The 19,891-nt window shown below is 37.0% G+C and overlaps 3 protein-coding genes across 5 annotated transcripts in view; 2 read left to right on the plus strand and 1 right to left on the minus strand.

Moving 5' to 3' along the window:
* LOC136417846 (monocyte to macrophage differentiation factor 2) overlaps positions 1-19,891 on the plus strand; it is a 199,091-nt gene that overhangs the window by 125,612 nt on the left and 53,588 nt on the right. The gene's annotated exons all lie outside the window — the stretch shown is intronic.
* LOC136417827 (uncharacterized) lies at positions 1,075-11,307 on the plus strand. 3 transcript variants are annotated; one of them, XM_066403649.1, is made up of 20 exons: positions 1,075-1,147; positions 1,930-2,220; positions 2,272-2,429; positions 2,488-2,664; positions 2,736-3,018; positions 3,073-3,345; positions 3,393-3,659; positions 3,712-3,852; positions 4,637-4,803; positions 4,860-5,221; positions 5,282-7,443; positions 7,495-7,680; positions 7,846-8,002; positions 8,060-8,272; positions 8,430-8,637; positions 8,811-9,131; positions 9,186-9,379; positions 9,427-9,741; positions 9,793-10,503; positions 10,921-11,307. In XM_066403649.1, exons 1-20 carry the CDS (start codon positions 1,145-1,147, stop codon positions 11,298-11,300), a joined length of 6,969 nt encoding a protein of 2,322 aa, XP_066259746.1. In that variant the 5' UTR covers positions 1,075-1,144; the 3' UTR covers positions 11,301-11,307. The 3 variants fall into 3 exon arrangements, with proteins under 3 accessions (XP_066259746.1, XP_066259744.1, XP_066259745.1); XM_066403647.1 differs by having other exon boundaries at positions 4,860-7,443; XM_066403648.1 differs by having other exon boundaries at positions 4,860-7,443; positions 9,186-9,319.
* LOC136417843 (citramalyl-CoA lyase, mitochondrial-like) lies at positions 11,357-19,622 on the minus strand. The gene is made up of 7 exons (XM_066403687.1): positions 19,536-19,622; positions 12,682-12,825; positions 12,221-12,418; positions 11,973-12,159; positions 11,798-11,911; positions 11,567-11,745; positions 11,357-11,474 (listed from the first exon to the last, which is right to left on the minus strand). The coding sequence occupies exons 1-7, from the start codon at positions 19,599-19,601 to the stop codon at positions 11,361-11,363; spliced, it is 1,002 nt and encodes a 333-aa protein (XP_066259784.1). The 5' UTR covers positions 19,602-19,622; the 3' UTR covers positions 11,357-11,360.

The following is a 19,891-nucleotide window of genomic DNA, read 5'->3' on the forward strand; positions in this document are numbered from 1 at the left end:
TTGCAGAAATATAATTTAAAAAGCGTTATTATATTTTTTCATTGTTGGTTATTTACGTTTTAAAATTGTGCGATTATCATGATTATTACAATTTTTCGATTTAATCTCTTAAGAAATCATAATTTAGAGGTGAATATGAGTTTTGAAAAAATGTTCATCTCTTCAACCAAATCAGTTTCCTATAGAAACGAAAACTCGACTTGAATAGGTACCTTGGGATAAGGCCAACAATTTAGTGTACAAATCTTTGGTTTATTTCGCCATGTAGTTTGTCCGCGTCTGTAGTATTCGTGTCTTTAAAAAGACCTCGCCATTGGTGATTAATTCTTCGAGCACTCATGAAAACTCTCGATAAATAGAAATCGACTAACTGCACTACAAAACTTCTCAGATACACCAATAACTGGCGAATTCTTACAAATAAATAATCCAAAGTTTTAAAACAATTTAGATATGTAACAAGTGATAAATGTTGGATCACACACGTAGGGCGCTGGTTAAGCAATCCATTTACTGCTCACTATTAAATATCTGATTGACAGGTTATGACAGACCCTTAACAGTTTTTTTATGATCAACTTTCGTATTGGAATACCCAACCATTCGTCTTAAAAAAAATGTTAAAGTAATATGACCAGAAAAAATCAGTTGTACTCTGTACAGGAACCATAGGGCATATATCGACACGGTATAAATTTAAGTAGGAAAAAATTAGACAAACCACAATAAAAGAAAATATGTCATTAAGAAACGTTTTAGTCTCAATTGACAAACAAATATCGAAACGAATAAAAATATATGTCTAGAAGAAAGAAATTTCGTCGCATACCTATACAAAAAAAGTTTCAATTGCAATATTTCTATGGTACCTGGGCTTTAATAAAAAATTACAAAAAATTCAAAAGTAATTGTTTTAGAAAAATGTGTGATAAATTAAAAGTGAGTCAAGGAGATTACATTAAATTCCTAAACAATTTTTATTAGGTTACATTTTTAATATTATGTAAGCAGTTACTTATTATATAAACAATTTTATACAATAAAGGTAAGCAATTTTTTCTGGGCCAGAAATTATTGTCCAGCCACAAATTAATTTAGTTATGCATGAGTTTGTAATGTGTCAATACAAGAAATACATACAATTATGGTAAGTTAGAACTTAGCTACAAAAAATTTATAAGTTTTGTTAGAGATTAAGTAACAACGTTAAATTCGTAGATCCTGCAAACTCTTTTAGTTTCATTTTTGGAAATTAGATACGCAAGCACAGGGTGTTCCAGAATATCTTGCTTAGCACGCGATGGTTAGAAATGATAAAAAAATACTCAAATTAAAAAAATAGTACCGAGTAGATTAAAAGTAAAAAGAAAACATTGAATAAAAAATCGACTTACGCCAATGAATTCGAAAAATATGGTGATTTTAAGTGTGCTTCTCAATTTAACAAATGTGTTATGAGAATGACTTTGATATAAAAAGCCAGAGATGTTCGTACAGAACAGGGAATGAATTTTTTTTCCCCGAACTACACAACCCCAGAATTACTTGAAGTACGCCAATGAATTTTTAATATACAGTAACTCGTGGGAGGTGTTTTTTGATTTATAAAAAGCAGACTAGTTTTCAGTGCTTTACTGAGAATTCGAATGATTTTTTTACTAACCCGTTCCAGCAAGTTAATCAAAATTTTAGTTTTAAGTAAAACTACACAAACAAATGAATTAAACTAAACATAACTTTCGTTTTAACTAAATATTACGTTTACTGTAAATGTTGGTTTAGCTCAGGTTAGGTTCTGATAAATTAACTCTAAGAAGAAAAATACTGCGGGTGCCTAACACGTAAGAAAAGTAACTTTACAGCTTAGAGTAGATTTTATATTTAACCTGTCCCACTATTCTCTTTTACAAATGATTTGCTTCTTTGCAGAAACTCTACACTCAGATAATTCTCTCTACCTACGTATTCCTTCCTGCAATATGCATCCTCTTATCACCAACACTTATCATGGGTTTGGCAAAGGCCCAACAACAGAAGGCAAAGTTAATGGCTGATGCCCTTACTGCCAGAGCTAAAGCTGCAACCGCATTGGCAAGGAATAATGTAAAATACCTCCACAAACGACTAGTGCCCAATACAAAATTTTCGTCTGATTTAAATACCCATAATACTCCTTTCAATCTGAAAAGGGCTAAAAGGCAAGCACTGCAAATGCCCATGGTAAGTAAACTCCCTTCTTCTACTGCTTTTACAGATTTGTTTCACGTTCAGGAATCTCAACGACTTCGCTCTGACTTGGCTCAGAGCAGATCTCACTTAAATCAAGAAGCAGAATCTATGACGACACTCCAAAATCTATGGAATATGAATAATTTTGGTATGCTACCGAACTTTGGCGATTCGATGAGACATGTACGAAGAGAAGAACCGTAAGCCTATAAAAATATGCTTAGTAAAATGAAACTTCCGTTGACTAATTTTTTTAAGCCATAATGAAATTCCTACTAATGAAAATCCTCGGTTAAACGATGAAAAACGTTCGGGAGCATTTTTTACCGGAAGGAATGTTTTTGACAACATTGTAAACCAGGAAAATCCTTTCAATAACAATGAGGGAGACTACATCGAAAATAATGAAACCTTTGATGAAAGCCCCAACGATTTGTAGGAATTCCCACATTTCAACCCATGAACTCTATTTAATAATAAATTTTGTTTTAATTTGGACATTTTAGTGTTGACCCATTTTCCAGTGAAGATTTCTCTGAAAGAACTTCCAAGAAACTGAAAAAGAAAAAAAAATCCCACTCTAAGCCTTTTTCTCAAGGATACTACTATTCTGATGGTTATTACGGAAGGAGTAGCGATAATCCGGTTATGATTATGGAAAATCCTGAAGGAAGTCCTCTGAATCCGCAATTAATACAATCAATGGAAGCAAGAAAATCGAAGAAGGGACATTCCCGTGGACATGGGAGTTCGAACTCCTATTATGGACGAGAAAGTGATTTACTAGAAGTAAGTTAAAGTTTCATTTCGTAGGATGCTTAATATATAGCTTCAATGTGTTAGACAATGACTTCTGGCGAGCCAATCTTAAGAAATGAGTTTAATACGCATACAGAAGAGAGGTCTCCTACTAAAAAATCTAAGAAAAATAAGGGACACTCAGGGAGTTACTATTATTTTGGAAGAACTGGAGAGGGTCTGTTGCAAAATGATGAACAAACATCTCTAGACCCGGAATTAATAACCCCAATGGAAGCACGAAAATCAAAGAAGGGACACTCCCATTCCCATGGAAATTTCAATTCTTACTATGGACGGGAAAGTGATCTACCGGAGGTAGACCTAAGGATACTTTATTGCAATGCAAGACATTAATATTTTAGGAGATGATTCCTAGTGATCCAACCTTGATGACTCCTTTATGGGATGAATCTGGAGATATGGAAGCGAGGACACATGGAAAAAAATCTAAAAAGAAGCGTGGAAAATCAGGACGTTATGACAAAAATAGAGAAAGTATGTTAGAACTAGAAACTCCTACTGATCCCCAAGTAATGGCTACAATAAAAGAGAGGAAATCGAAGAAGGATCACTCTCGTGGACATGGAAATTCTAACTATTACTATTCACGTCAAGGTGACTTTTCAAAGGTAGTTAATATTCTCCTTTTTCAGATTTCAGAGTGTAAACGTTATGTTTCAGGAAATCATCCCTAACCAACAAAACTTGATGGTTAATTTTGGCAATGAAGAAAATGTGCAATCTGAATTTAGATCACAATATCACCCTAGTGAATATTATGCAAGGAATAACGATGAAGTAGCTGTAGGGATTCCACTACAGGTAAGATTCAGATGAGATTATCTTAGTAACAATTTGAAAGAAAAATAGAGAACCAATGGTTCACGATTTATGACAAGACACCCCTAAATTATCCACCAAAATTGATAATAAACCTGTTTGTATGATTAAAAGTGAAATATGATTATACTTCTGCGAAATTACAAATTAAATTTATTAAGCAAGATGTTTCAATAGAATCATTTTGAACTTATGTTCCGAGGCCCAGCCGCGCTCCGGAATATCGCAGACGTCGGGATTCTCCATCGATTTTTGTGGTAGATCTTAAAGTTGTGCAGGCGGAAGCTTTCTCGGAAAAAATCAAGAAAAATTTTCAAAAAAGCTTCAAAATTGTCAAAACTCATACAAGAAAAAGCACTCACTACATGCAATATTACGCTTCATATATGTATTATTTTAGTGAACATTTTATATAATAGTACTTTGCCCGTATATTGTTTATGGTTCCCGAAGTCAATTTGTCAAGTCGCTGTCATTCTAGAGAAATCAGGAGTAGTTCCATGAATTTGAACACCTCAAAGTCACATGAGATCTTCGCTTTTACATCAATTACAAATTTAAAGGATAGTAAGTTTCCAGAAGCTTTTCAGGAATATTCCAGAAAATTCAGAAAATTTGCAGTTTTACCTAACTCTAGTAAATTCTTAGGAGTGCTATAACGGAAGCTCGTCGTCGTTTAAATTAAAAATTTTCCTTGGGATGCTCAGTTAAAAAAATATATAATGAATAATAAATTTAGTTCCTACCATATCTTTATTTTTTCTAGGTCCCGATCATTCAAGATTCTCTAACTGTAGTGCCTGAAAATAAAGCTCAAATTGACACCATTCCCCCACCTCCTCAAAATTCAAACATGGCAATGGTCGGAACAGATCCCCAAACGCACATGAGAGCCCCCCAAGACCCCATTTTAGCCAGTCAAGCCGATCCGCGGTAAATATTCATGGTTTTCCAAACCACATATTTGTGATTAAAAAATTAAATTCTAGATGCAAGGAAGAGGATGAAAGCGAAAAGTATCACGAGTACTACACTCCCCCCATGATGCCTCAAATAATGGATCCTAACGAGTATTACCAACATACAATGGAGGAAGTAGAGAAACTCAACAAGAAAATGGCCGAAGCTACTAAATCCCTACTCTACCATCCTAAAGATGACACCTTCCATATCCCTAGTGGGGTTTCCTCATATATGGGACCAGCAATTCCTCATTATCTAGATGAAATCCCGCAAATAACACCTTATGATGAGAAATCTGCCAACCCCCATCATCACCATCGTGGTTTCTCTCACACCCATACTCACACACTTACTCACTCCCATGGACATATATCGAACGAAAATATAGGTAATGGATTTGCCCATACAGGAACATACGCAAATACATTTTCCCATTCTAAACCTAAAGGATTTGGTCCGACCAGAGGATTAGCAGAAGCACAATCTACTGCTGGAAATGGATTTCATGGATATAGAGGAGGTTTTAACCAAGCTGAAGCTGAAGCAAAGTCGTTAGCCAATCAGGGAGGTGGATTTAACGGGTATGGAGGAGGTTTTAGCCAGGCTGAAACTCAATCAAATGCGCTAGCTAATCATGGAAGTGGATTTAATGGACATGGAGGAGGTTTTAGCCAAACTGAAGCTCAAGCAAAAGCGCTAGCTAATCATGGAAGTGGATTTAATGGATATGGAGGAGGCTTTAGTCACGCCAATGCGCAAGCAAAAGCCTTGTCTGGTGGAGGTTTGAATCCTGTTGGTCCTATTGGAGGAGGATTCAATCAGGCAGAGGCTCAATCCAAAGGACAATCTGGAATAGGCTTTGGGCAATATACCGATGGATTTGCACAAGCCGGTGCTTCTTCTCAAGGTCTTGGATTTGGACAATCACAGGCAAATGCACAAGCTATTAGTCAAAGTGCTAATAATGGATTCGGACAGGCAGCTTCCCAAGCTTTAGCGCAAGCCTCCAGTGGAGCCCAAGCAGCACCTCAATTCTTTCAAGTTTTGGGTCCCAGCAGTTTTGTCAACGCACATGCTAGAGACGCAACACCATTTCAAAGATTTCCATTACCTCATATGACACACGAGATGGAGGCTGGAAAAACCAGATTCTCCAGGGCTTATGGTTCGGAAAACGGTGTTTTCGATGGCCTGAATATTGCTTCTGGGATAGTGAATTCGGCCCTAGGTCTGGGGTCAATGTTGCAGTCTAGACAAGGGGATTTAAGTGGAAGAGAAATGTCAGGAAATCAAAAAGAGACAATGAGTTTTGTTAAAAATAGTGTAGATTCAAATATTCAAGCTGGAGGAAACGATGTTGAAAACGAAAAAAGCATTGGTGGAAACGAAAAAAGTTTCGATCCTTTAGAAGGGTCGGAAATGAGAATCAAAAGAGAAAGTAGTTCAAAACAAGAAGGGTTAAATCAAAATGAACAAGAGGGTGTTCTTGAGAGGTTGAACTTGGCCTCAGGCATTGTGCATTCTGCTTTAGATCTAAGCAGTAGAATGAAACCAAACGAGGAAGAGACAAGAAATAAAAACCAGGCGAATTCACTGGGCGAAAATGCTTACTTCCCCTCAGGAAATTTAGCCCCTTCTTTAGTCCACTCAGTAATTAATCCTACAATGTCTAAATTAACTACTAATAAGGAGAAATTAGGAATAGTTGATGCGCTTGAAAAAACTATGAATCCAGCTTTGCCTTCGACAAATCCAGAAAATCAAGAGATTCCCAATTTTGCTTCAGATGTAGCACATTCTGTCTTGTCCCCCAACTTAAGGCCAGAATTGAAGGAGCCCCTTACAGTAGCACATAAAAGTCATTCACCGGACAACAAATCTCTGCTGCCCTTAAATACATATCATTCACACATTGAGTCTCAATTCAGTGACCCTCAACACATTTCAACAATTGTGAAGCCAGAAGACTTCAGCTTAAGAAGTAATACTGGAAACACAAAGGTTACATTGAAAACAAACTTGGAAAGTTTAAAGACAAAATCCGAAGATGCTCAATTTCGAAAAAGAAACATCGATTCCAAAGAACATGATAATTTGACGTCAATGATTAATCCAGATGACATAAGTGTTGAAGAAGTTCGGACTGAAACAAGCTTAATTGAACCTTCTGACGAGGCAAAAATTAAAAATAATAATGAAAAACCAATGCAGAATAACTCATCATTAATGTCTCACATTAACAATACCCAATTACTGTCCAATGTTAATCAAGAAATGCACAAAACGCAACTTGCTGATCACATATCGGGAATTGAGTCTAATGACGATCATATTAGTAGCTTTACTGACTCTCCACATACCATAATAAGTACAGCAAATAAACTTGAGGGAACAACAAACCAGGACCATAAAGATAAAATTGTTGGTATGCCACTCCCACGTTTGGAAGAAACTGTTACAGACATTACTTCGATTCTTGAAGGAAAGTCTCCCGTAAAACCTGATTCCAGTGAAGAGAGTTCCGAGGAGAAAACTAAAATAGACAGACAAAAAAACTTCTCAAAACCATCGACGATATCCACATTAGATAATACTGTTCAGAGTGGACCTGTAAGTTATCTGATTATCTCTTTTATTACATGTAAAATTGTTTCTTTTAAGGTACCAACGATGACTCCTGCACAAATTGAGAACATTCAGTTCACTATTCCCGACGAAGAAGAGCAATTCACTAAAGCAGAAAATATCACTGAACCTCTAGTGACGAATGCAACCAATACTGAAGCAATAACAAAAAAAAACACTACAGGAGTTCTAGCTGTAAATGAGGGACAGTCTAGAGATAAAGTAAGGCAAAAATACTTGATGTTGTAGAGAAATTTAAATTTGGTCCCTTAAAATGTCCTAGAACTGGAAAATTATTGTGATACTTTCTGGACGTAGTTGTAATTATCTAATTATTGCGCCCAAGAAACAAACATATCCATTTATTTGCATTCCCATGTTTTATAGGACAACTCCACGAACTTTCTTGGCAACTTTGACGACATAATGAACTTACTAAGCGAGGATCAAAATAAGGAAGGAAAAGAGCTCATTGCGGATATTCTTCGGAATAATTTAGACCACGACAGGATTTTGAAGCCTGAGCAACTTCAAAACCCCAAAGGTTGACCATTAAAAAGCAATTTATTCCTGGAATAGAAATACCTACTCATTTTTACAGAATCTCAAAGTCACCAAACAGTAACTTCGCCCCATTTATTCCAAGCAAAGAGTAACAATTTCCACGAGGACTGGGAGAGAATACACCAGGAATATGCGAGAAAAAGTAGAGCACCAGTGGAAAAGGTTTTAGAGACGATTTTAGGAGCACAACGAGAAAAAGTTAGTCAAATCCAAAAGGACGCCACTGGTGATGATGATTTATTAATGATAAGTAAGGCTTAGATACTTTGTTACCTTCTTAGATATTATCGAATAAAATTATCAATTTTTAACACATCGTTTTCTCTCCTTCCCAAATCAAAATCGCTTAGGTAAGTTCAAACATGGCACAGCCGGAAAACTTACCCATGATTCTGTCTCAATTTTAGGTTTCATTGGGGACGGCATTATCAAAGACCTACAAAATCGCAAGGAGCTGGCAGCAACTGACGAAAAAATTACCAGCAGACGTAAAAGAGGAGTCCCAGACGTAATCCCTATTACACAACTCCTGGTAGATCCAAACGCAAGAATTGACGTTCCAAAGACTTTTGACAACATGGGAGCTGTATTGAGGCATACTTTTGAAAGCCCCAAGTAAAACATTTGATTTCTTGTACAGATTGATTCAAAATATCAATAGGTCGTATAATCTCAATTGCCAAGGGAAGAATTTCGATGAAATGTGAAAGACAAAATTCTCTCCATGTTTTAATACTTTTTGGGCACCTTATGTATTCAATAAAATTAACTGCATTTAATGACCTTAGGGCTCCTTTGTATCATGTGAGGAACATGCTGGGCAACACCAAAAACACTGTCATGTCAGCAGTGAAGATTCCTCCAAGTAATGTCATAATACCGTCATTGTATGAAATAACGCAAGTACCTGATCAGAGCCCACAATTGGGAGCCATAAATGAAGAAATGCTGAGGACACGTGGTGAAGAGGCTTTCCCAATAAAGTCTCCAAATGAGGGTTCTCTTGGGATCATAGATACTTTCCAGAAATTAGGGGGAATGGTGAAAGAAAGTGTGAATAATGGGAAAAATGTGGTGTTGCATGCTACTGATATCGTCAATGATGCCAGGTAGTTGATTTAACAATTTGAATGAATATTTAACAAATTGAATTTTGCCCACAGACAAGCTCTTTATACAAAGCCTTCAAGACTTTTTGAGCAAAAACAAATATTAGCTACCGAAACTTCTTATCCCGCTCTCCCATTGGAAAATAAATCCGTAATTCTCGCTCCAAAATTGTTAAATTTTCAAAAAGGTACTGTTGCCGCTGTACAAGAACCATCAGAGCAATTTGTAGGCATGGGACATATTTTAGGTACTTCAACATAAACAAATTATACATTAATATAATAAAAATTTTAGATGCCATTGGCGTATCTAAACCTGAATTATCAGACCGAAGATTACATAAAATAGTTTTGGAACCCACGCCTTCAGGGTTATTCAGAGTTATGGCAGTAAATCCGAATCAGGAAACTGAGATTGATGAGGTGAAAGAAACATTGGAGTCACTGAATGAGGCAGAGCAGTCAGTAGGAGCCAAAAACCTTAAGGATTTTTTCAGTAAGATGCATCAAGAAATGAAGGAAATCTTGACCAGTCAGCAAGAAGAGAGAAAGAGAAAACGTGACGAGAAACTTAGGAGCTCTAAAGCCAAACTGATGGCCAGCAGCAAAGGTATATGTTACGACTCCGGATAAAATGAAAAACTTTTATTAATTATTTTAGATTATCTTCTGGGCAAGAAAAAAATATCAGCCAAATCAGCTAAACCATCTCCGTCAAAATCCACAATACAGAAAATGTTTGAAGAAAACGAAAAAATAAAACTTCCTCTTGAAGTTTTAAAGACTTTCACAGATGATATCCCGAAAGGAGTAGACGACATCAATTTTGAACAAAACTCTGTGCCTCAATTGAGCTCGAGAATTAACTCTGAAAACGAAACTGTTGGATTATACTTAGTCCCGGCTTTAATGACACCATTCATGGGAGAGCCTACCCAGGAAGTCCTTAACGATTTTCTAAGGGAAAATGGAGACAATGAACTGCTGCAGAGAAACAGTATTGATGAGAACAAAAAAACTCATGTGCACCCAATTATTCCTCTTAATTTGAACGTTACAATACCACAATTTCATGAGGGAAAAAGTTTTAATCTCAGTGAATATTTGCCAAAAGTGCCCATGGTGAATGCAATAGTGGAAGATGTTAAAAAGAATAAGAAATATAAAGATGTAGATGGATTTAACAGGCAGTTGTTGCATCAGAAATATCCATTAAGTCAAGCACGGGAGGAGAGTGAGGGACACTTACTGGGGGTAACAAATCCATTGATGTTCGAGAGACAATTTAATGAAAGTTTAGAATTGAATTCGACAAGCAAAACTGGAAAAAATTTAGAAGAACCAGCGGAATTGTTACCGGTAAATAAATCAGGTAAGTACTTGCATATTTTTATTTCTACTTTTCTAAAGGCAAAACTTAGATTTGAAAAAGGACTTAATTACTAAGACACAGCCTTAACGGACAGAAATAGTTGTTTGCACAACAAGGGCGGAAAGTGCTATTTTTACTCCCTCGAATAATTTCAGGCCCGATGCGAAGCGTCCTCCCTAGATATTAAAATAAATTATTCGAATAAAAACTTCATCTCGCTTAAAAGAACATTCCCGCATATTATATGTACTATATTATGCTGGTGAAATATCCTCATGTAGCTTTCACGAATTTTGACATTCAAATACATTCATATACCAGGGTACCGAGTTCTTTTTCTGTGAATCAGTAATAATTTTCCCACGATTTAAAAATTTTTCCCATGCATTTTTTCATTCAACCCTATGTATTTTTCAGCTCAAACTAGTCGACTTTCCGCACATCCCAATTTAACTCCAATAATGGCTCAACCTGCCGAAACTCTTCAAATAAACAAAGAACAGACACAATCTTCAAGCACAGAAATTTCCGTCATTAGATCTCCAGAATTATCAACACAAAATCTTTCCTCTATTGATGAAACTACTAAACCAATTGAAAAAGAAGCGGAACCCACAGAACGAACTAGCATGAACGTTGCAGAACAGTATAAAAAGCCTTTTTTGGGACTGTCTAGCCAAGAGAAAATCCAGGAGTTTCTGGATCAGTACAATAAACCATACATAGAAGAGAACTTCCAAGTTTATGATCCTGTGAAAAGTACTGTGTATGATGGTGAGGATTATAATTATCTGTAACCATTGAAATCAGGTTCGATTTTTTAAAATAAAGTCATTTTAAAATAAATTATCATTTAATCATTTTGAGTTTTGACAAGTATTAAAATTTTTTAGTTTTGCAAGTTTTAAAATATTGTCCGCCTGTCTCATGGTAGGCATATCAATCATACTATCCCTATAGTTGAAAGCACCCTGTAACAATTATTACAGCACTCAATAATATCGTAATGCAACTTTTAAAACATTTTAACAATCACTCTTTATAAATGAAAAATCTCACGAACCTTTCCTTTGCTTTGGTGCTCTTCAAAAGATTCGAGAAGTCCCGTTGCCCATTCGATTTGCTGGTTAGTTGGTAAAAAGGCTTCTTGTACAACGGACACTTGCCCCGGATGGATGACCTGTTTTCCTGTATAACCCATCCTCATTCCCTGCTCACTCTGGACTTTTAAACCCTCTAAATCTGGAAGATTTTTTTCAAATTTATAACCTAATCAAAAGTCATATTTCCTTGCCTTTATACTTGATGTATACCATATCAATTGCTTGCAAATTAAAAGCTTTTGCCACCAGAACCAGTTTTTGTCTAGCATATAACACTTCATTCGAGTCTTCAGTCCTTGTGATTCCTTGAAATCAAAAGCATCAAATATAAAAGCTTTTGCGCTCTTTTGATAACATTGTTGATACCTAAATTTGCACAAAAGTCATCACTCCCAAAAACCAGAGCCACTGGCTCAATTTTTTTGTTGTCAGAAAGATTCTGAGCAGTTCTACAAATATCCACCAAATTGACGAATGATTTTGCTGACTCTATGTAAATGATGATATTTAGGCGTTTACCAGCAGGCAGAAGTTTGTTTACATGTTCTGCAAACTGTAAAACCATTAATAATGTTTTTTTAACTTATTACGATATTACGGTCATTTTAACTCACCAAAGTAATCGTTTCTGAAGTATCAACTTTAGGAACCAAAATCGTGTCAGGTAAATGTGGTGCATTGAGACAGGATCTAAGATCTTCCTCCCAATGAGGGGTATCAAATCCATTGATTCTAACTCCTAAATCATAGTCCCTAGTAAGTTTGGGTTTTCCATTCTCGAGAAATGACCTAATCGTATTTCTAGCGCTTTCCTAAAATTATAATTTAGGGCTTTACCTAAGATAATGAATCTGCTAGGGTTTTCTATAAGCAAATTTAATGTAGAACAAACTTATTATTGTAATCTCCATTGTCAGGGGAAATAAACACCAATAGAAAAACTATAAATTTGTGGAGGAAAATATTTTCATCGATATTTTTCATTTTAAATAAGATATTTTGACTTTACCCAAGTAAACCCAAAGTCGCATTACCATATTTTCATTCCTTACTTAATTATTTAGGAAAAACTGACCTTTTTGTTCTCTGCTACACCATCCTCACAATCTAGGGCTATGCAATCGGCATTTAGAGTAAATGATTTATTAATTTTCTTGATGTTATCCCCAGGAACGTAAAGAAGGGCTCTTCTAGGTGTGAAGTAATTTCTAGCTGAAATCTTTTTTTACCTATAGAATTGGCTAGAAATACATTAGGAAGTAAAATATCCGAAGAATTCAAACAGTAAATTGGTATATAATAATAAAATATTACTCTTGTGATACCCAATATCCAATATTAAATAACTGAAATAGTCAATTACCATTTTTCACATTAGCACAGTAATAAGTAGGCTCTAACGAACCTACTGTCTCACCTGAACTACTTGAGAAATTTGCTGGGAATCTGATAAGGTAAATTTAAGAATTTCTTATAAGACTTTGCAGTGCCAATTATGCATTATTATTTTCTAGTTGCTCCTAATAATTCATTTTTTCTTTGTATATTATTCTATACAGTTACAAATCTTTTTGAGGCACAGGCATTTAATATAATAATTTTAAATATTTTTTTTAACAATCAAGCAGATTTGATTTGATATGCTCTCAGGTAAAAAATACCATTTCTTCCTATTTTATTTTATACTGTTAGCCTCACCGAATATGAACGCTAAAATTCAAATAGGTACTTAACTCTGGAATGCGAGTATTATATTATTCCACATTTACTTTAACAATACATTAATTTCACAGAGGTAGGGAGTGGTGCTTTTATTACACCTTAGTAATTTAATAACAAGCAAACTAGTGAGACAAAAACGAAAAATATTTATTGATAAACGTTTTAAAAAGTGTCTTAATTAATACATTCCAAACAAAATTGCATTTGGTGTTCTATATAAAGCGACCTGGAACATTTTCTACAATAGAACGTTGCTATCACTTTTTTAGAAAAAACCCAAACCCTTCTGCAGGATCAGTACCATTTCTTGCTATGAGTATACCTGAAGTTCCTTGTCTTTTTTAAACAATATTTCGTTGACAGATTTTCCTTTTTCTTTTGTCACCGGATTATTAGACCATTTATAATCATCTTTACCGTATAAAATTTCAATTCCAGTGTTTTCTTCATCTGAACATGTATTTTTTGCTTTAAAACTTCTAAATTACCTTTTTGTATATTTGTACAAAGTTTTCTTCCTTTCGAAGCCAGATGGATTAGAACTAATTTTGTCATTTCCCTTATAATCGCATAAATGTTACAATTTTTTTTCTATTCCACCCATCTGGGATATACCAGGTCTAGCGATATGAAATGAGCGCTATTTTGTGAAAATAAAACACCAATTTTAACAAGGAAAGAAAAATAAAATTTATTCAAAATATTGACCATTGTTTTCTACACATTTTGACCATCTTTATGGCAATTTATGGATACCACGCCAATAGAAATGTGCCTCTTTGGCATCAAACCAATTAGACACCCAATTTTCTACTTCTTCGTAGGGATCGAAGTGCTGCTCAGCCAATGCGTGCCCCATCGATGAAAACAAATGGTAGTCCGAAGGAGCCAAGTCTGGTGAATACGGCGGATGGGGTAGCAACTCCCAGCCAAGTGTTTTGATGTTATCCTGAACCGGTGTTGCTTTGTATAGAGGTGCGTTGTCATGGAGCAAAATTACCTTCCCGTGTCTTCTGGCCCATTCTGATCGTTTTTCGATCAACGCATTGTTTAAATTAATCAATTGTTGTCGGTAGCGAACAGTATTAACGGTTTCACCAGGTTTTAAAAGCTCGTAGTGCACCACACCTTTCTGATCCCACCAAACACACAGCATTGCCTTCTTGCCGAATCGATCAGGTTTTGCAGTCGATGTTGATAGTTGTCCCGGATCAATCCATGATTTTTTCCGTTTAGAATTTTGAAAATAAATTCATTTTTCATCTCCAGTAACAATTCGATGCAAAACTGATTTTCTTTCGTGCCTTTGAAGCAAAATTTCACTGGTGTTTTTTCGGTTCTCCATCTGTCTTTCATTCAATTCATGCGGCACCCATTTTCCACATTTTTGGATCTTTCCCATAGCTTTTAAACGATCAGAAATTGTTTGTTGTGCAACATTTAACATTTCTGTCATTTGCTTTTGACTGAAAATGTCATCTTCATCCAATATTGATTGCAGTTCGGTGTCTTCAAACTTTTTTGGTGGTCTGCCACGTTCTACATTTTGCATATCAAAATTGTTATTTCTGAATCGTTGAAACCATCTTTTACATATTGCTTCTGATAAAGCATAATCACCATATGCCTCGACAAGCATTCGATGCGACTCTGCAGCACTTTTCTTCAAATGAAAGCAAAAAATTAATGCTTTCCGCAAATCATCATTTTGTGGTACAAAATTCGACATTTTTGGCACAATGAAATAATATAGTGTTATTTGTTCAAGGACTTGATTTGTACTAAATATGTTTGTCAGTTTGTATACCAACCAAGCAAACAAAAAAAAAGGTTTGTTTACAACAAATGCCCTATATTGAGACATTTATATCCTGACACTCATTTCATACCGGTATACCTGGTAATTTTTAACAGAAATACTATCATCACTAGAATAACCTGCGTCCATTTCCGCGTCGTAGTCTTCTGCCATCGTTCTTGCCTATATCACTAAAATCACTGGTTTAATAATTGTCTCTAAATCTTCGTAATTTAGTTTCTTTTTGAACGTAGAATTTTTTTGCCGTTATATTGTACTAGAAACAATTAAAAACAAAATGTAAAAAAATTTTTTTGGTCATACATATAGGTAAAATTCACAAAAGATAATATGAACGCTAATTATACGTAACTACTAGGTGGGCTGTTATACCCCACACCCCAAAATACCACATTTGGTACTGTGCGCGCGAGTTTTCCCTTTTATAAGAAAACACTGACAGGAATGATTTTAAAGTTATTTAATGAAAAGATATATAATAATTGCTTAGTAATAAGGCCCTGACTCGGACACCTCGTTAAGATGGAATGAATGCAACTTGGGTCGAGCCTAAGGAGAGAAAAAATATGAAAAACAAACAAGGAGGAGACAGTGCCCAATTTCACCGGGTGAACCGAAATACACCCGCGGTCTTAAATAATATCAATTAACAAACATCCAGAAATTTATGGGATTTGAAAAAATATACGAGAGCCGTAAGATCTATCGATTCTAGAGTTTATACAGGTACCTATTACCAACTCAAATTTTCTAAATCCCAGGTAGCCCCCCAGGTAGTGTGGGGTATAACAGCCCACCAGTAGTTACGTAAAATTTACGCCGATAAACAAACCTCTTTGAAATTCACTCACAAACTAAGGGTAACTTGTTGACTTTGGGGAGGCTAAATTATTTAATCCTAAACTATAATACAGACAAACGACTAACAATTCAAGAACACTCCACTGCACTGTACCGTACTCCTTTGACTTATGTTCAAAAAAGAGCACGTGCTACTTCCCTGTGACCTTTTAAAGTCCTTGGCCGTGTTTTCTAGAAAGGCCTGACCCTTCTCGAATTAGCTGGACAATGCGGAAAGATCCACGTACCGCCCAGGCGGTGGTGGAGAGAGAGAGAGAGCTAGAGTGGCGCGAGTGCAGTGAGCAAGAGAGCGTGAGACTCACACCCAGTAACAGTTCCAACATTCCTCCTTCACCGAGGAGTGGGCTGATAGCCACGGCATCCCGCCAGGGTCCTGTAGTTGACTCCCATTTAGCACTGTTGGCGTGGAAGAGCTGTAGATTTTTCTGGGGATGGTTCTGGTTCTAGTTCTGGTGGGTGGTCCTCAGTCTCGTTGCGTTCCGGAACTGGATCGGTTGCCGGTCCAGGCTGGTGCTGCGAAGATCCCTCGGGAGTTGGCGAAATCCAGGAGTCATCATCAATGTCTACGGCGATCACAGGGGATCGGGTGGCGTGGCGCTTCCAAATCTGGTTGAAATGGCGCGTGTGCCTTGATGTTCCCACTTGGACTGCGACAATAGTATTTCCGATAAGGTTTGTGATGGTTCCATTAACTCGTTGCTTATCCTAGAGTTCAATAACCACTTCCTCACCCACCGAGAAGAGACGGTGGCGAGTTCCATGATGCGAATCGAACTGTTGTTTCATGTTGAACTGGGACTGAGTTAACGAAAAATCGAGCTTGGGACGAGGTTTGAACATATCTAGTGATGACGTCCAAAGAAAACTTACCCCGGTGATTTCCCACCAAGCTCGGCATGTGAAGTGTAGTTATAGGCTGTCACTACTTCCTCCAAAGAATTTTCAGTGTTGTCCAAAGCCTTCTTCACAGTTTGGACCATCCGTTCGGCTAAGCTATTAGATTACAGCATTTTCGGAGGCGAACGAAGATGTGTAATGTCGAATTCGTAATAGAGCTGAGCGAACTCAATTGACGTGAATTGCGTTCCGTTATCGGTGACAATTGTATCAGGCGCTCCTAGATATCTGAACAACGTGCGCAGATATTTTACCGTTACCGAGGCAGTTGCTGGTGTGATCCATGCAGCATCCATATAGCGAGAGAAACTATCATAAGGTCCATACCACCACGGTCACAAGGAACTGCTTGCCTTTGGTAGGCTCAGCGAAATCCATATGTACTCGTTCCCAGGGACATTGTGTCGCGGGCTATGGACGAAGCGGCACCTTCCGACGTGATGCGACTGTTTCAGCACATCTTGAACAGTTTTTAACCATGTGTTCAACATACGTGGTCAGACCAGGCCAGTAGAAATGTTGTCGGGCCAGGTTTTTCATCCGGCGGACTCCGGGATGACCTTAATGGAGCCGTTTAAGAACGCACTGGCGGAAACTTTGGGGGACGACGACTCGATCTCCCATGAAAAATATATGGTCCATGATTAAAAGCATGTCCGCTTCATTTATGTATGGGATCAGGTCTTTTTCGTTGCGATCAGAAGATAGCCAACCGTTCTTAAGACGATGAGTCACCTTATGGAGAATTGGATCTCGCTGGGTTGCGCGTTGTAGAAGATGTCTAGTTTCTGCTCATCCCGTAGCATCAGTGATGACCTGCTGCACCTCGTCGTCCAGTTGAATATTTGCAATGACTGCGTTCATCTCGGGATCCATTGCAACCTTGCGAGACTCCTAAATGAGACGAGACAGTGCGTCGACCTTACCAAAGTCTCCAGTTTTGACATATTCGATGCTGAAGTCGTAGCCCATTAAACGTAATGCTTAGCGCCGGAGGCGAGCAGCGGTGCGGTCACTAAGGCCTTTCATGTTCAAGGGGTTGAACAATGCTAGTAAAGGGCGGTGGTCTGTCTACAGAGTGAAGTGACGGCCCCAAACAAATTTGTGGAACCGTTCCACTGCGGTAACCAGGGCGAAAGCCTCCTTTTTAATCTGACTGTAGTTGCGTTGCGATAGAGTCCGAGCCTTACTCATGTGGAAGACTGCTTTCTAGTTTCCATTGGCGTATCGCTGGAGAAGCACCCCTCCGATTCCAGTTTGGGACGCGTCCGCCACCATGATGAGCTGTTGATGAGGATTTTAGTGGGCCAGGAGCAGCGGACAAGAGAAGATATCTCTAATGCGGACAAAGCTTTGCTCGTGTTTGTTGGTTCACTTGAACGGTACGTTGTCTCGTAGTAGCTCTTTCAAAGGTACTTTGATTCGATGAAGCTTTTCCACAAATTTGCCTTAGTAATTCCCCATTCCTAGGAGGTACTTGTTGGGTTTGGGGAGGCTAAATTATTTAATCCCCAGCTATGATACAGACAAACGACTAACAATTCAAGAACACTCCACTGCACTGTACCGTACTCCTTTGACTTATGTTAAAAAAAAAGCACGTGCTACTTCCCAGCGACCATTTATAGTCCTTGGCCGTATTTTCTAGAAGGACCTGACCCTTCTCGAATTCGCTGGACAATGCGGAAAGATCCACGTACCGTCTAGGCGGTGGTGGAAAGAGAGAACTAAAGTAGCGCAAGTGCAGTGAGCGAGGAGTGCGAGACTCACACCCAGTAACAGTCCCAACATAACTAAATTAAATAACGAATGTTATTCGCTCATAGTACTAGTGGCAGAGCATAAATTATTATGTTATTTGTGAATAGAATAAAATAGTTTTGGGGTTAAATATCATAGCATAAACAAATTTACAATATTTCTGAAAAAACGTGTGTTTTGCAGGTTTATGAGTAATTTATCACAAATCACTTATGATTGCAAATAACCGAGTGAACCGTATGACGTCAAAACGTTAGTGTCCCCACAAGGTAACATTTACTAGTCTCGTTATTTTTGAATTTTCAACTTGTTTGGAAACTAAAAGCGTTTTCAGCGTCTGAACGCTTAATATGTGATTGAAAGATCTCAAATTTTTTACAACGAAAAAAGAGAGGACCTGTCTATTCAATACAATGGATTGCGTTTGGTGTACCTAAACATAAATATAATTCTGCATTTCATATTTGACATTTATCCCAAAATTAAGACATGGTCACGTGCCGTCAATCGACCGATTTCATTGGACGACGACGCCATGCTATGATTTTTTTCGGTTAATGACAGAAAGATAAAATTGGTTTATTTTTATAAGTAGCAGGTTTCAATTCAGGGATAAAATAATCAAATTTATGATTATTTATATTTCGGTGTTGAAGTCAACGCCAAATTTGAATTCAGTATGAAGATTATAAATCCAGGGTTCCTTGAGTAAAAACTTGGTATTCCCAGATCAGTTGGCAGGGGAATTAAATAATGCTAATGTTTTTATGTAATATCCTGTGAATAACAATATTCACAACCCACAACAATATTCGGATTTTTTGTGAAATTTTAAAATAATATTTAAGTAATTTGTGAAAGAGAATTACCTTGTAATTGACGCTTTTGGGAAGCAACATTTGACCTGCCTTTAACCACCCCATCCCCATGATCATGATACTGCTGCTGCTAAAAAAACAATTGCAACATTTACTGAGGTTATGAACCTTTTTTCCTAATCGCTTAATCTCACATTCATGATAAACTCTACACCGAAAATATGGCAACATCGAAACTGCTGCTACTGGAAGCCATTTTCTCGGACATTTTCAGAGAAGAGAAGAGAAATGGTATTATTATCCAGGGTTATAATAAAACACGAAAGAATTCAAGTGAACGAGGTGATTTATTAATAATATTGATATAAAATAATGTTTATTTTAAATTCATATACAAATTGAATAAA

The sequence above is a fragment of the Euwallacea similis genome, chromosome 30 (genome assembly GCF_039881205.1).
Source record: "Euwallacea similis isolate ESF13 chromosome 30, ESF131.1, whole genome shotgun sequence".
NCBI classification, from domain to species: Eukaryota; Metazoa; Arthropoda; class Insecta; order Coleoptera; family Curculionidae; genus Euwallacea; species Euwallacea similis.